The sequence below is a fragment of the Leucopleurus acutus genome (genome assembly GCF_964270905.1).
Source record: "Leucopleurus acutus genome assembly, chromosome: 2".
Classification (NCBI taxonomy): Eukaryota; Metazoa; Chordata; class Mammalia; order Artiodactyla; family Delphinidae; genus Leucopleurus; species Leucopleurus acutus.
Genome location: NC_139143.1, coordinates 6,350,697 through 6,364,686, shown reverse-complemented (window position 1 = coordinate 6,364,686; position 13,990 = coordinate 6,350,697). Strand labels below are relative to the sequence as shown.

The following is a 13,990-nucleotide window of genomic DNA, read 5'->3' as shown; positions in this document are numbered from 1 at the left end:
TTCTTGCGGGGGTGGGGCCTTGGAACTATCTTTTTGAAATGTGAAAGTAATGTATCCTGTCTCTCTCTTTGGGAGCTTAGGTAGGTGCCTGGCTCCAAGTTGTAACTTTTTGCTTGCTGCAAAGTTAGAAGACATTTTATTTTTCCTTGGGATCAAGACAGTTATCATGTATGTAAATGAGACTGTATCTGCCTGGCTATATAAAAGGATAAGATGTCTTTCTGTCTTTGCAATGTCTTCAATGGATTGCTGAGATGCATATCACAGTCTGGTTTAATGCTTATTCAAACAAAACTTTTCTACATTTCTGAAGAGGACTTCTAGGTTGGATGAAGATTTAATTTTTATTTATTTATTTATTTATTATTATTATTTTTTTTTGCGGTACGCGGGCCTCTCACTGCTGTGGCCTCTCCCATTGCGGAGCACAGGCTCCGGACGCGCAGGCTCAGCAGCCATGGCTCACGGGCCCAGCCGCTCCGCGGCATGTGGGATCTTCCCGGACCGGGGCACGAACCCGTGTCCCCTGCATCGGCAGGCGGACTCTCAACCACTGTGCCACCAGGAAAGCCCTGAAGATTTTATTTTTAATTAATTCCCCCAAAGAGATAAAAATCTCATTTTGTTCTTCTTTTTCCCTCATGCAGTAGATACACAATAATATAGACACACACATTTACCAATATGAAAATTACCACTATTTTCCAGAGACAAATCCCAAGGCTACAAACGTGTCATAGATTTATCCAGGTTCCAATCCTACAAAGTAGTAGAGCCTGTCTTCTTCATCATGGGGTGAGCCTCCCTCACTTGTCATGGAGGAGACTGTACCACACCAGGCCAGCATGGGTTCCACTGGATTCCCATCCGTGGGTTTGCCTTTGGATTCTGAGCCATTCAGCTGTGATTCCCACCGTTTCCATGCTGTTAAAGCAGTTTGACATAAGGGATGCTTTCTAAACATGAATGGCTTTAAGTTTCTCTTACTGCACTCACTGAATGAAACTGAGCAGGATACTGCCTTTTGTTTTTCAGTCTCCTAGACCTTACCTGAGTTCCAAAGGGCAGATTCACTTACTAATTAGGGGAGTGAGGGAATGCAGAAAGAAGCAATTGTGCTCCATTTATAGCTATTATAAAATACTGGCTATATTCCCCCTGTTATCCAATATATCCTTATAGCTTATTTTATACCTACAGTTTCTCTTAATCTCCTACCCCTATATAGCCCCTCCCTCCTTCCCTCTCCCCACTGGCAACCACTAGCTTGTTCTCTATACCTGTGAGTCTGCTTCTTTTTTTGTTATATTCACTAGTTTGTATAACCTTTAAAAATTGTGAATCACTGTATTGTATATCAAGTATACTTCAATAAAGAAAGGAAAAGAAAAGAAAAAAGGCAAGGAAAGCAAAGAAAAGGATAGTACAGCAATGGGGCCTGGTCGTGGTTCCTCCTTGGGGGACGTACAAAATATTTACATACATATCTCTGAGTTCTGTGGGAACTAAGGCTCCCACCCTGGTGGAGGATGGTAACTTCAGGCAGAGCATAAGCTCATGGACCCAGACTGGTTGGAAGGAGAAGGTTGATGATTGAGATTCCTGGAATACCACCTCCAAACAATCAGGTTGATGATTGAGATTCCTGGAATACCACGTCCAACCAATCAGAGGAGGGTAACACACCCTGCAGCCCCCTCCCCAAATTTTGCCTATAAAATGTCTTCCCCCAAAACCATCAGAGAGTTCAGGTCTTTAGAGCACTTGTTGCCCCGTTCTCCTTGCTTGGCCCTTCAATAAACCTTTCTCTGCTCCAAACTCTGACCTTTCAGTGTATTTGGCCTCACTGTGTGTTGGGCACAACAGTTATTTAATCTGTCTTAAACTCTGTTTCCTCAATTGGAAGCAGTGCCTAGCAACAAGGTAACTATGCCTATAAAGGGGCAGTGGCAAGGCTCTACCAACACAATGTATGTGACCAGCGTTGAAGATGGAAACCAACAGACAAGAGTACCTCACTCTGTGAGTACCTCACAGACAAGAAGTGACCTCACTCAACAGTACGTCACCCAGGAATCAGGACAGTGCCCGACGTAACAGGTAATCAAAATAAAATGAAGTGAAATAAAAAAACTAACCAAAAAAAAAATGTAAGCCATTCTTATCTCTATTTTATAAATATTATTACAAACAATAAAGATGGCATAGATTTAACACATTTTCTCACGTATGAGATTGGATCTTATTTTTTTCTCTTACATCGAACTCTCCCAGTACACTAGTATCAAGTACACCTGGAATGCAAAATCCATTTATCCCCACACTCAGCCTGGATACTGAGAAGAAAACCACACCTTTCTGTGCCCATAACATGACTTTGCAATAACGCCACTGTCTTCCTTAGCGTTATTCTCATCTCTTCCTAATCCGAGTAAGTCCCCACATGAAAAGAGCCTCATTAAATACAATTCCCAACTCTTGATAAACTTTGACCTTCCTTTCCCCACTCCAAGACATTGACAAAGCTCTCTTGAGTCTTAATTAGCTCTATCTGATTGCAGGCATGTTTTAGATTTGTGGGGAGAAAATTCATCTTTGGCTATTATAAAACCACTCTTATTTCTTAGGTGGACTTGAGTCTTTGACATGTCCAGGCCAACTTTTTTTGGATCCCAGGTATATGTTTTTATTCATGGATGGCTCACTTGGTGTACAAATTTTGGAGACCTTTTATATAAAGTTGTGAAGAGCGGTGTTGGCTAGGAAGGCAAGGAACAAGGAGTTTTAAGCAAAGGCAGATGTTCTGTTATCCTGAAGATTCCAAAGGCATTTATGACAGCAGTCATGCATCTTAACAGGTGACAGGCAGGTGGATGGATGCTCATGGGATAGAAGAGCAAACAACTTTCAATTTTAATAAATATTTATAAACCAAAAAAAAAAAAAGCTCTCTTGAGGTGACAGCCTCCCTTACATAAGCAATAAACTTGGCTTTGTCTCAGATTGTGAGCTTGTGTCTCATATTATCTCCTTTGGGAACTGACTTTCAACAAAGCCTACAAGTTTTCTAGGACTTTAAGGATTTATGAAAACTGCAAATTCCTATGTAAATGTAGATGTCTTGACATAGTACTCATGATATTATCAATAATGGACATTATAAGTGAGTATATATACTCCTGTTGAGTTTAACTCTTTCATATATCATGCTTTCAATATATGATTACCGATGATGGAACGAGATACCTCCATCATGTTCACTTGTGATATAAATGGTTCAAATCCATCAATCCATACTTTTAAAAAATTATAAATTAAGATTTTAGCCCCATATAGGAATTCAAAACAGCATTTTTATTTTTACTATTTCATGGCATTTCTCTCTACATGTAGAAATTTTAGAGTTAGTCTTTCAACCCAAAAGGTTAAATGCAACTTACTTCATGATGTGAATTCTTACCTTTTCGAGCTTGGAAAGAGCAAGGGAGTAACAGTCTTTGGCTCTGAATTGCATGAATCTCATGTTGGCTGGGTGGGTGAGCTCTGTGATAATACTGAGACTGGAAAACAACCTGCATTTCAAAGAAACATTTGGATTACGCTAACAATCCAACATGGTATTTTTTATAACAACATATTTATGAGTGAGTGATACCTAGCTGTAGGCATAAAACTACACGCAATTATAAGAGCAGGCCATGCCACATCACCTGTTCTGTGTGGTGCAAGAAAAATGAAACCCTCTTTCCCAAAGAATATGTTAACCAACATTTTAGCACCATAAGAAAAATAAATTCAGTAATTTGGCTTTTATTAGGCATTTTCTCGCCACACATTCATAAAGCTGATGGAAGAAGTTACCTCATGGATAATATTGAAATAAAAATTTGTAAGATGAATATCCGGATTGGCAAAAATTTCCTATGACGAGCTTATTGTTCATAATTGAGTTCTTTGATCTTCTATGGTTCCCTGTCCTCATAGTATGTGCTTTTAAATGCCAAATCCTGCTACAATGAATTTCTGAGAAGAGCAACTATTTTAACTGAAATAACAACTCATTGTAATGAATTGAGGTCATGGCTCAATTGATGGCGTTGTTCTAGAAAGATCCTGAGACTTCCCACTTGCCTGGAGTTTTGCATTAGCGTTCTTTCCATTTACCTCCTCTCCCTCAAAAACACACGTGTGCAAGTGCACACATACCCATGCACACACATGATTTCTCCCCCCCCCCCGAAAAACCGGGCAAAATAAAACCACAGCAAACACCTTCTTAATTGTCGCTGTGCTTGATGATCTGATCTCTAGCTGATGTCCGTGATCACTGGTAGCTGTCCTGGCTCAAATATTTTGAGATTCTCTGTGGCGGCCACATCATGTGATAATCAGCTTTGCTCTCCATACAATATGTCTTCAAACCCAGTTATGGCCACTTCAAATTCCTACCAGTAGCTGAACCCATGCCTTGAACTCAGGCACTAGAACTGACTGAAATATGCTGGCCAGAAACATCTGACTCGTGGCTCAGAAACAAATCAGCATCTCCAGCTGATCTCGCATTATCTGTGGGGTCCAGGAGTGAGGGCACTGTTACTCCATCTGCCTGAGCGCTTGGCTTGGTGTCTTAGAGAGGAAGCTGGGAGCCCTGACTCTGAACTCCAGAATGACGGATGCGATTACCCCTTTCCTCGGCTCTAACTCCCTAAAGCTGATGGATGGTTTGCTAGACCCTCTCCCTCCTCCCAGGGAGTGAGGGTCTGCCTGCAGGCTTGCTGGGCTTTCCCTGAGGGGCCCTCAGGTCAATTTCCAGAGGGCTTAGTCACCCTATCAGTTAAGACCTAAAAAATGCTTAAAAATGCTATATTTCAGAGTTATCTGTGAAAACTACATGTGCCCTCTTGGTTACATTGCTGGACTGGTATCAAGACTTACCTAATCAAAGCCTTTGCAAACTACGGTATCATCAGGTGTTTCATGAGATCCACTCTTCGGAGGAACAAATATAGCCACACGGCCTCATCTCCGTTTTGAGAGCAAATATTATTGTACTTTAAGTACAACAGGTAACTTGTAATAAGTTGGATTGAAATAATATCAGCAAAAGAACAATCAGAACATAATTTCTTTTGTTGACTTTTAATGTTAAAAGCATAATTTTATTGGGCTTTCCTGGTGGCGCAGTGGTTGAGAGTCCGCCTGCCGATGCAGGGGACACGGGTTCGTGCCCTGGTCCGGGAAGATCCCACATGCCGCGAAGCGGCTGGGCCTGTGAGCCATGGCCGCTGAGCCTGCGCATCCGGAGCCTGTGCTCCGCAACGGGAGAGGCCACAACAGTGAGAGGCCCGCGTACCGCAAAGTATAATTTTATTTGTGCAGTTCATCACGGTTTACAATAGTTCTGTTACCTTGAGTTGACTGGGGAAACACTAAATCTCAGATTCTGTACAGGAGAGGTGGTATGAAACTTAGAGATACAGTTTGTGAAAGACTTAGCACAGTGTCTGATACATAACAGGTCCTGTTCCTTAGTTGTGGCGGTATTACTATTTTCTTAACTTTTTTCTTTTTTCTCCTGTTGCTATTTCTGCTTGAAATGTAGTTTCCTCCTTCCTTACTTTCCTCCTCCACCCCTATATTGGGAATCTCAACAATTATTTAAAGTTCTTATCAAATCTCATTGAGATGAAGCTGTACCATTGCTTAAAGTCAGATTCCACAGTGGCTCCTGGTATTTGGTTTATTTGTAATACTGCTTATTACACTGCATTTTGCACTAAACTCTGGTTGGTTTCATCCACACCTCAGCCTTCCTACTAAAGCACAGCAGCCAGGAAGGCAAAGTTTCCCTCCTAGTGTCCTAGAAGTTCACATTATATTCCTCTAATTGATAATTCTTTGTTACAATAAACACATCTCGCCGTTCTGATTTGTGTATTTTTGGTTTAGTGGATTAAATCTTGGTGAAGAAGGGGTGTGATTTAACTAGATTAGTTTATGGAGAAACACCATATAATCTGTATTCCTCAGGACTTTCTTTTAGAAGCTCTATTCTCACTCAAAAGTCCCCAATGGTAGCACATTTGATTAAAAGTTCATTTTCTCAGAAACTTTTGAAAAACTAGAAGAGTGGCCTGATAGAAAAAAATATCAATTGACTTTTGGGCTGGTGGGACTCCATCTGGTAAGCCTAAGAAATGACAAATCTCGTACCATCTGGAAGTTTCACAAGTATTCACTTAAGAAATATCTTAGGGCTTCCTTGGTGGCGCAGTGGTTGAGAGTCCGCCTGCCGATGCAGGGGACACGGGTTCGTGCCCCGGTCCATGAGGATCCCACATGCTGCGGAGCGGCTGGGCCCGTAAGCCATGGCTGCTGAGCCTGCGCGTCTGGAGCCTGTGCTCCGCAGCGGGAGAGGCCACAACAGTGAAAAGCCCGCATACCACAAAAAAAAAAAAAAAGAAATATCTTAAAAGAACAATGTCTCTAAAGATATTTACCATGATATGGTGTGTCAATTGGCTGTCAAAATAGAAACTAAAATGAATAAATAAGAGCAACATGGACGAATGAAGATAAAGCATGTAGTCTCATTTAGAGAATAAATGCCATATTCATAATCTGAGCTTCTAAAAAGGAAAATTAACTGACCTGAGGTTTTTCTCTTTGTCTTTTCACTTTTTTTTTTTTAATCTTTTGGAAGGTTAAAGGTCCAAAACCCGATAATATCTAAAATTTACAGAGCATTATTCTTAGAGCTTTCCATGTATTGATTCATGTAATCTTCAGAACATCAGGTTAAGGACCTCCTTCTTTTGGGCTTCCATATGCACCCCCTGCTCCCTGGGAGGAGTTGGGGACATATGGCTCACTCCTGACTCTGCCTTTTCAGTATCTCTGGGTGTGTGCTGGTCTGAGCCAGGCCATGAAGTGAGCCCAGCCTTACAGGGCAGGCCCAGTGGTTGTCTAGCAGGGCTCCTGATCAGGGTTCTCCACTACTGCCAGGCACCAACGCTACACAGTTCTGCCTAGCATGGGATCCCCAACTGCCTGACTTCTTTGGGTCTCAATAGTTTCCAACTTGTTTAGGAAATCGAGAGAGTCACTTACCATTTCTTCAAATTCCAAAAACTACTCTATGATTTACTTACAATTATTAGTTTACAGTCGAAGAAACTGAGGCCCAGAAAAACCAAATAAAACGTTCAAGGTAACATTCTAGTAGGTAGCAGAGCCTGGGTCACACACAAACAGTCAGGGTCTAGAACACGAACCTGCCCCCCTCCCTATTTTAATAAATAGGTAGGTAGGAAAGGAAACTCAAATGACCCAAATAAAATAGTAAGTTATTAAGAATATCTAGTAACATGTTGGAGTTTCAGATATTACAAGTCAACTCTATTTTAAACTTTTGTAATCTCTACTTCTGTATCTATCCGGAAATAGGAGCTGTTAGATCACAACTTCATTATAGTTGTTTCAATTTACTGAAGACAATATTTAGTATCTAATTTAGCAAATAAATATCAAGTGTTTGCTGTTGGAGAGCTCTGGTCTCCAGGAGATAAAAAAAAAGTGGAACATGAAATTCCTGCCTTTATATTAGACTCTTATGATCTAATAAAGGAAACTGCAAAAAATTCATAAATTATAAGGTTGTACATATTTTTCTAAGGATGATAAATGTGGATGACTGAAATCTGTGGTTCAAAATTAAATAGCTTTAAGATGCTAGTGAATGGATAGCTTGTGAGGAACATCTTGGAAGGTACTGAGATATATGGCCAGAGAAGGAATTTCTGAGGAAACAAAGAGTAAACAAATGAAAAATGTATCTCAACTTTTGGAAATTTTTATTTTCTTTGAGAAATATGGCTTTTATCTTTCACATATATTATTTTTCTAACTTTAGACAAATTTATGACCACTTGAAATCTTTTGTTTATAATCCTTTTCTAACACATTACATCAAACAGAAATATATATATATATATCTGTAGCCAGATGTATTTGAGGTCTTAGTAAGAGTCAGTAATAAAATGATTGAGTGATCTAGTCATTGTATTTAAGTGACTTCTAGAGTTGAAATTAGATAGGACAACAAAATTTATGTGATGTGCCATTTCTGTTCTATATAATTGAACCTACACCATTTATGTTAGTTTAAACTGAGGAACTGCACTAAGTCTGCCACCTAGTGAAAATCTAGAACTAAATAATACTTAAATAATGAAACATTTTATTGTAGTGCCCTTCGTATCTATAAAATATTACTTGTATTCAATTATAATACTTTATATTTGCAAATTTGGTTGTCTAATAGATTTAATTATATATTTTTAAAATACTAATACTGTAATCCATTTCTGAGCCTTAATATGACCTAAATACATTTTGAATATATAACATTTTAGAATTAAATGACCTCATAAGTCTCTTTTCCCTAGATACTAGGATCATCATAAAGAAATATAGTAATTGAAAATAATGTAGTTTGTTCTATTTTAAATTGTTCTACAATTACTTCTCTAGTTTAAGTTTTAAATGACTTGTTTAATACTTTCCTTGTACATTGGAGCAAAACTTGCTATCCCAAAATGTCTTTGGCAGTTGAAATGGTTGTTTTTTCTTCAAGACACATTTTGATGGGCCAATTTACTCGGTGACGTAAGTATAATTGTGTAAAATATCTATGGAATTGTCATCTGCTTGAATTAATTCATTAGATGAAAACCATACCATATACTTCATTTCAGAGACTGGGAGAACTCTGAGACTAGCTGCCTGTATATATTAAAGCAAAACAAACAAACATCAGAACATACAAATCCGAAAATTATTTACAATATTTTAAAAAAATATTACTTAGTGAGCTAGTGTGTTACACTATAAATTTTGATCTGTGGTGGCTGGGAATGATGTTTCTGAATAACAAAGGGTGTATATTATTATGAAAGGTATAGAAACACACTTAGATGCATGAGCCCCCAGTTTTAGACTATGATTGAATATTGGCACTAAAACAAACATGAACATATTTTTTCACAAATGTTTTTAAAACACTTTAGATCTGAGTCTGGGGTAGTAGTAATAAATGACAGTATAATAAATATCAGATATCTCCTGCATTTAAAATTTTAATCCATGTAAACCGAACAAAATATTAAAATTTTTGCACTGTATAAAAAAATCACTCTTGCATTGATATGTATTCGGTATCAATGTTTTGAATTACATCATTTCCCGAGTGCCTATGTGTGTTATTTCTTCAGTAAGACTATGACTATTTTGCCAAGCTAGAGACGATATTCCTTTTTTATTTTTAACTTGACATTTATGCTCTTATAGTCCTTGCAATTCAAAAGTCTTCTAACTGGTCGGTTTTCACCCACTCTCACTTTTCCCAAACCATTCTTCACACTGTAGCTAAAATAATATTTTAAACTTTCCTATCTTTCAATGATTTCCTGTTATTCTTAAAATAAAGGGCAACTTACTAAAGTGTTCTTCAAAGCCATGAATAGTCTGGCTTCTGGTTTCCATCTCAGCCTCTGGAGTACCTTCCTCTGGCTCTGCTCCAAGTCCTTGGATGTTTAGTACCTAGCGCCTTGGTATTTGCTGCCCCCCTGTGGAATGCTCTGTTCATCTTTTAAGCCCACTTACTGCCTTTATCTTTTTAGTAAAAGACCAGTTCCTCAGGGAGAGGCATTCCTTCACCCACTGGACTAGATCACATATATTCTTCTGTTTTCTTTCAGTAGTTGCCAAATTTATAATCCTCTAGCTAAGTCCTTAAATGACTTAATACTTTCCTTGGATAGTACAGCAAAACTTCCTACCCCAAAATGTCTTGGGCATTTGAAGTGGTTGCTTTTCATTCAAGGCACATTTTGATGTGCTTATTTAAATTTAATTTAGATACTAATACTCGTTCATAAAAATGTGAAAACGTTCAATATTTTCCGAATGTATCGAGCGCCTTGTTAGGTAAAACTTTAGCAAGAGAAACTTAAATTTGAAAGTGAGGACCTGCTTTTCTTATTTTATTTTATTATTATTATTATTTTTTCGGTACGCGGGCCTCTCACTGTTGTGGCCTCTCCCGTTGCGGAGCACAGGCTCCGGACGTGCAGGCTCAGCGGCCATGGCTCACGGGCCCAGCTGCTCCGCGGCATGTGGGATCTTCCCGGACCGGGGCACGAACCCGTGTCCCCTGCATCGGCAGGTGGACTCTCAACCACTGCGCCACCAGGGAAGCCCCCTGCTTTTCTTTTAATTTGGAAATCAGACAGGGGATCTTTGTGCTATGGAGACTCACTTGAGTGTTTCTCTTAGAAGTGTAAGGAAAGGTGCTTAGACAGGTAGGAGAGAAATTTTAACAGGCTCTAACCTGACAAAGACCTTATCTGCCAATGTCTTCTGTGCTCTGAAATGCTCTCTGGGGGAGGTGGTGGGCCACCTGCAAAGGATTCACAGTCTCTTCTGAGCAAAGTAGTGGAGCCATTCCCTTCCTCAGGGGGTCTGGAACCTCTGGGCTAGAGGTCATCCCAGAGGAAGTTTGCTGCATTATGGGGCCACTAAGAACCCATAAAGGAAAACTCACCTTGCGACAAAGAACACATCTGGGTAAGGACCCACTTAGGTCCTTCTGGAGAGGCAGCTCATGCTGGCACAAAGCACGGCTGGAGGTTCCTCTTGGTCCAGCCATCCTAGCACACACTTCAGAGTGCTCACTAAATGAGCATTAAAACTGTGGACACCATGCTCTAGGCTTTGGATGTTAAAGATGAATCACTTCCTGGGTAGTTCTCTGGGGCCAAACCAGCAAATAGGTAATTGCCACACAAGGTGGATGAAGACACATTAAACTGTGTTTTCCAGCTTTCAATCACAAAACTATGTCACAGATGCAATTGCAGATGGAAAGGAATTCTCCCCATGCCCCCAAGGCTCCCCTAACTTCTCCTCCCCTTTCCACCTCCCATGCACATAAACACTGCCAGTGAATTAAGGAGCTTCTGTTTGCCTTTGGTCTTTGGGGACTAACTTTTAAGGTCCTTGAACAATCGGGGGAGAAGAGAGCCCTGTTGAGTAAAGCTGTGAGTCCTAGTAAGCTGGGCAGGTAGGGGCTCAAACAATCAATCTGAGCTTCTGAATAACAAATTTAACCTTACTTCATACTGGTCATACCAGTTACATCAATAGGTTGTGAACTAGAGCACTCCCTTTCATTTCATACTTGAATTCCATCTCATTCTTGTCTCCTGGGCTCTAATATAAGCACAGATTGAAGACTTTTCTAACACATTCCTTCACAGTTTTAGAAGCAAAAAATGTAAAAGTCAAAAAACCCCACGTCCAAACAGAATGTCAAAATAATCAAGTTAAAATGGCATGGCCCAAACAGCTAAACAGTCAGAAATGCTAGCATAAAATGTAGCATCACCCCATATAAAGTAACAGTATACAGTACTCTTTATTTGCCTAGTACCATCCAGATACTATGGAGATCACAAGATTTGATTGTCTCCTAGAAATAAATAAGCCAAAGAAAATATTGCATCTAAATTCTTGCCCCAATTTTCTAACTAGTAAAGTAACCATGATGTCTGCTTACACACTTTCATGACCACAATATTTTAGAAACTGCAACTTGAGGACACTGCCAATTATTATCTGCCTATTATGTGCCTGGCGCTGCTGAGTGCTTCTCAGAAATCATCTCACTTAGTCCTTTCAGCAACCTTGCTTGGCAGGATGATGCAATAGTGTGGGCACATTCAGGCTGCCTAGATTAAAATGAACTTAATGTTAGACTTTGGGACACTTCTGATTTAAATCCTAAGCTCCATCAATACCAGCTGCATGACTCTTAAGATAGTTCTGACTTTACGTTAAAATGCTTCAGCTAAACAGTGTGATAGGTTCAAGGTTTGGTTTAAGAGAAACTCCAGGTGCAGCTAAGCATTCTATTTCACCACCCAGGGTGGCACAGTTTGTTTTTGTAATCAGAGTACACATCCCAGAATTGAAATGGCTTCTGTTAGCCAGACTTCTATCAACACCCCAGCCTTACTAGTTAACCAGTAAGAAATTGGCTCTCGTTTGAGGAATGAATGATGGTCATAAAGATGCAAGGATTGGCTGAGATCTTTTAGACCTACTATTGTTGAAATAATTTCTAGGCCCAAGATGGAGTGGCTCCTGCCCTGGGTGCCACATCAGCAAACCAAAACCTAAACCTTCCTGTTCCTGTAAATGTCCCACTTGACCAGATATAGATTATAGTCAAGTCAGCCAACCCCCAAATGCCAAGCCAACTCTGGGCTCTGTACTTATATCCTTGTTCCTTATTCATTTTCTATTTTTTTTCTCTTCCTTGTTTCTTATTCTTTTAAGCTATAAAAACTTTCTGCCTCTCACCCCAGTTTGGAGTTCTCTGGACCCTTGGGAATGCAGACTGTCCACTTCATGAAGTGTTAAAGTTTGTTTGTATTACCTAAGTTGTGTTCTTTAATCATGTTTAACACTATTTACTCTTGCATACTCGATGTGTAAGAATCTAGTTGCCTTGGAGATGGGGCCCTAGGCTTTTCTTCTGAATAAATAGTCTGCTATCCACCCACTGTGACTGGACTTCTGGGTGCCTGACGCTTACTTATAAGAGTAACTGGATCCTCTCTCTGGAGTGCTGTCATCTGCCTCTAGGAAATTTCATGCAAGCTGGTGGGTAGAAAATCTGAAAGGACAGAAAACTGGGAGTAGGAGGAAGACAGAAAAAGGAAACAGAGTTGAGATCTGTGTTAGCCCATAGTAGATAATCAGTAATTGGTTGTTTAGGGTTTCAGCACAGGACTGTTGGTCATGACTGATCTTGGAGTTTAATCCAGGTAAAGAGGGAAGAGAGCCCTCAGGTGACTAAGGACAGTAGAATCAGTGGACAGTAGACTCCAGCAGAAAAGGACTGTTCGGAGTGGGGGATATGGGAAGCAATGAGGTAGAAAATAGGTAGCAGTGCTCAGAGAGTTGAATGAAATTCAGAATATGGCGGGGAGGAATTATTGGTATTCTAATGACCACGAGAATAGGTGGCTAAGGTCAGACATCGAAAGGACCATCTGGGTAGGATTTTTGAAAACATCAAGAATTATGGTAGAAGCAGGGTTGGCAAGAGTCACAGTGAATCAAGAAATGAAACCTTCAAGGAATGTGGCAGAGTGACCTCAAGGGTGATATCTGACTGACTGCACCGATAAAATGAAACTACCAAGTCTGTACGATTTGGGTCATTTATCTACATAAATGGTATTCCATATACCATAGGGACCCACTTGTATCTGACTCTTTTATTATGTAAGACTAGCCCAGTTTAGCATGCCTAGATTAACGGCTGATGAATTACTCCATAAAAAAGTTTCATAGATTTTTTTAAAGTTTATTTTAAATATTACCATATTTTTAAAAATAGAAGTATAGTTGATTCACAATGTTGTGTTAGTTTCAGGTGTACAGCACAGTGATTCAGTTACATATATATATATATATATATATATATATATATATTCTTTTTCAGACTCTTTTCCCTTATAGGTTATTACAAAATATTGAGTAGAGTTCCCTGTGCTATACAGTAAGTCCTTTTTGGTTATCTATTTTATATATAGTTGTGTGTATATGTTAATCCCAATCTCATAGTTTATCCCTCCCCTCCTTTTCCCCTTTGGTAACCATAAGTTTGTTTTCTATGTCTGTGGGTCTATCATAATTTTTTTTTCCTGAAAAATATTGTTATATACTTTGAAAAATGATAATGCCTTTACAGACACAGGAAAAGAGAGAACAAAATCTGGGTATTTCATAGTTCTTCTCAAATTTCTGCTTGAAACTATTCAGTCTAGATGTTTTTATGAGCCATACAAATTGCATAATTTCTAAAATGGTCTGCTGAAGATAGGTAACCTTAATAGTGAAAAGATCCAAAATCACTCAT

General features: G+C 39.4%; 1 protein-coding gene across 15 annotated transcripts in view; it reads right to left on the bottom strand.

Moving 5' to 3' along the window:
* KCNT2 (potassium sodium-activated channel subfamily T member 2) overlaps positions 1 to 13,990 on the bottom strand; it is a 425,289-nt gene that overhangs the window by 74,920 nt on the left and 336,379 nt on the right. For all 15 annotated transcript variants that reach the window (XR_014326811.1, XM_082857000.1, XM_082857001.1 and 12 more), the window contains one exon: positions 3,461 to 3,572. Coding sequence is in view for 14 of the 15 variants with exons in the window: in XM_082857000.1 (XP_082713126.1) it covers positions 3,461 to 3,572 (112 nt within the window). In the remaining variant the exon portion in view is untranslated. The remainder of the gene's footprint in view (positions 1 to 3,460; positions 3,573 to 13,990) is intronic.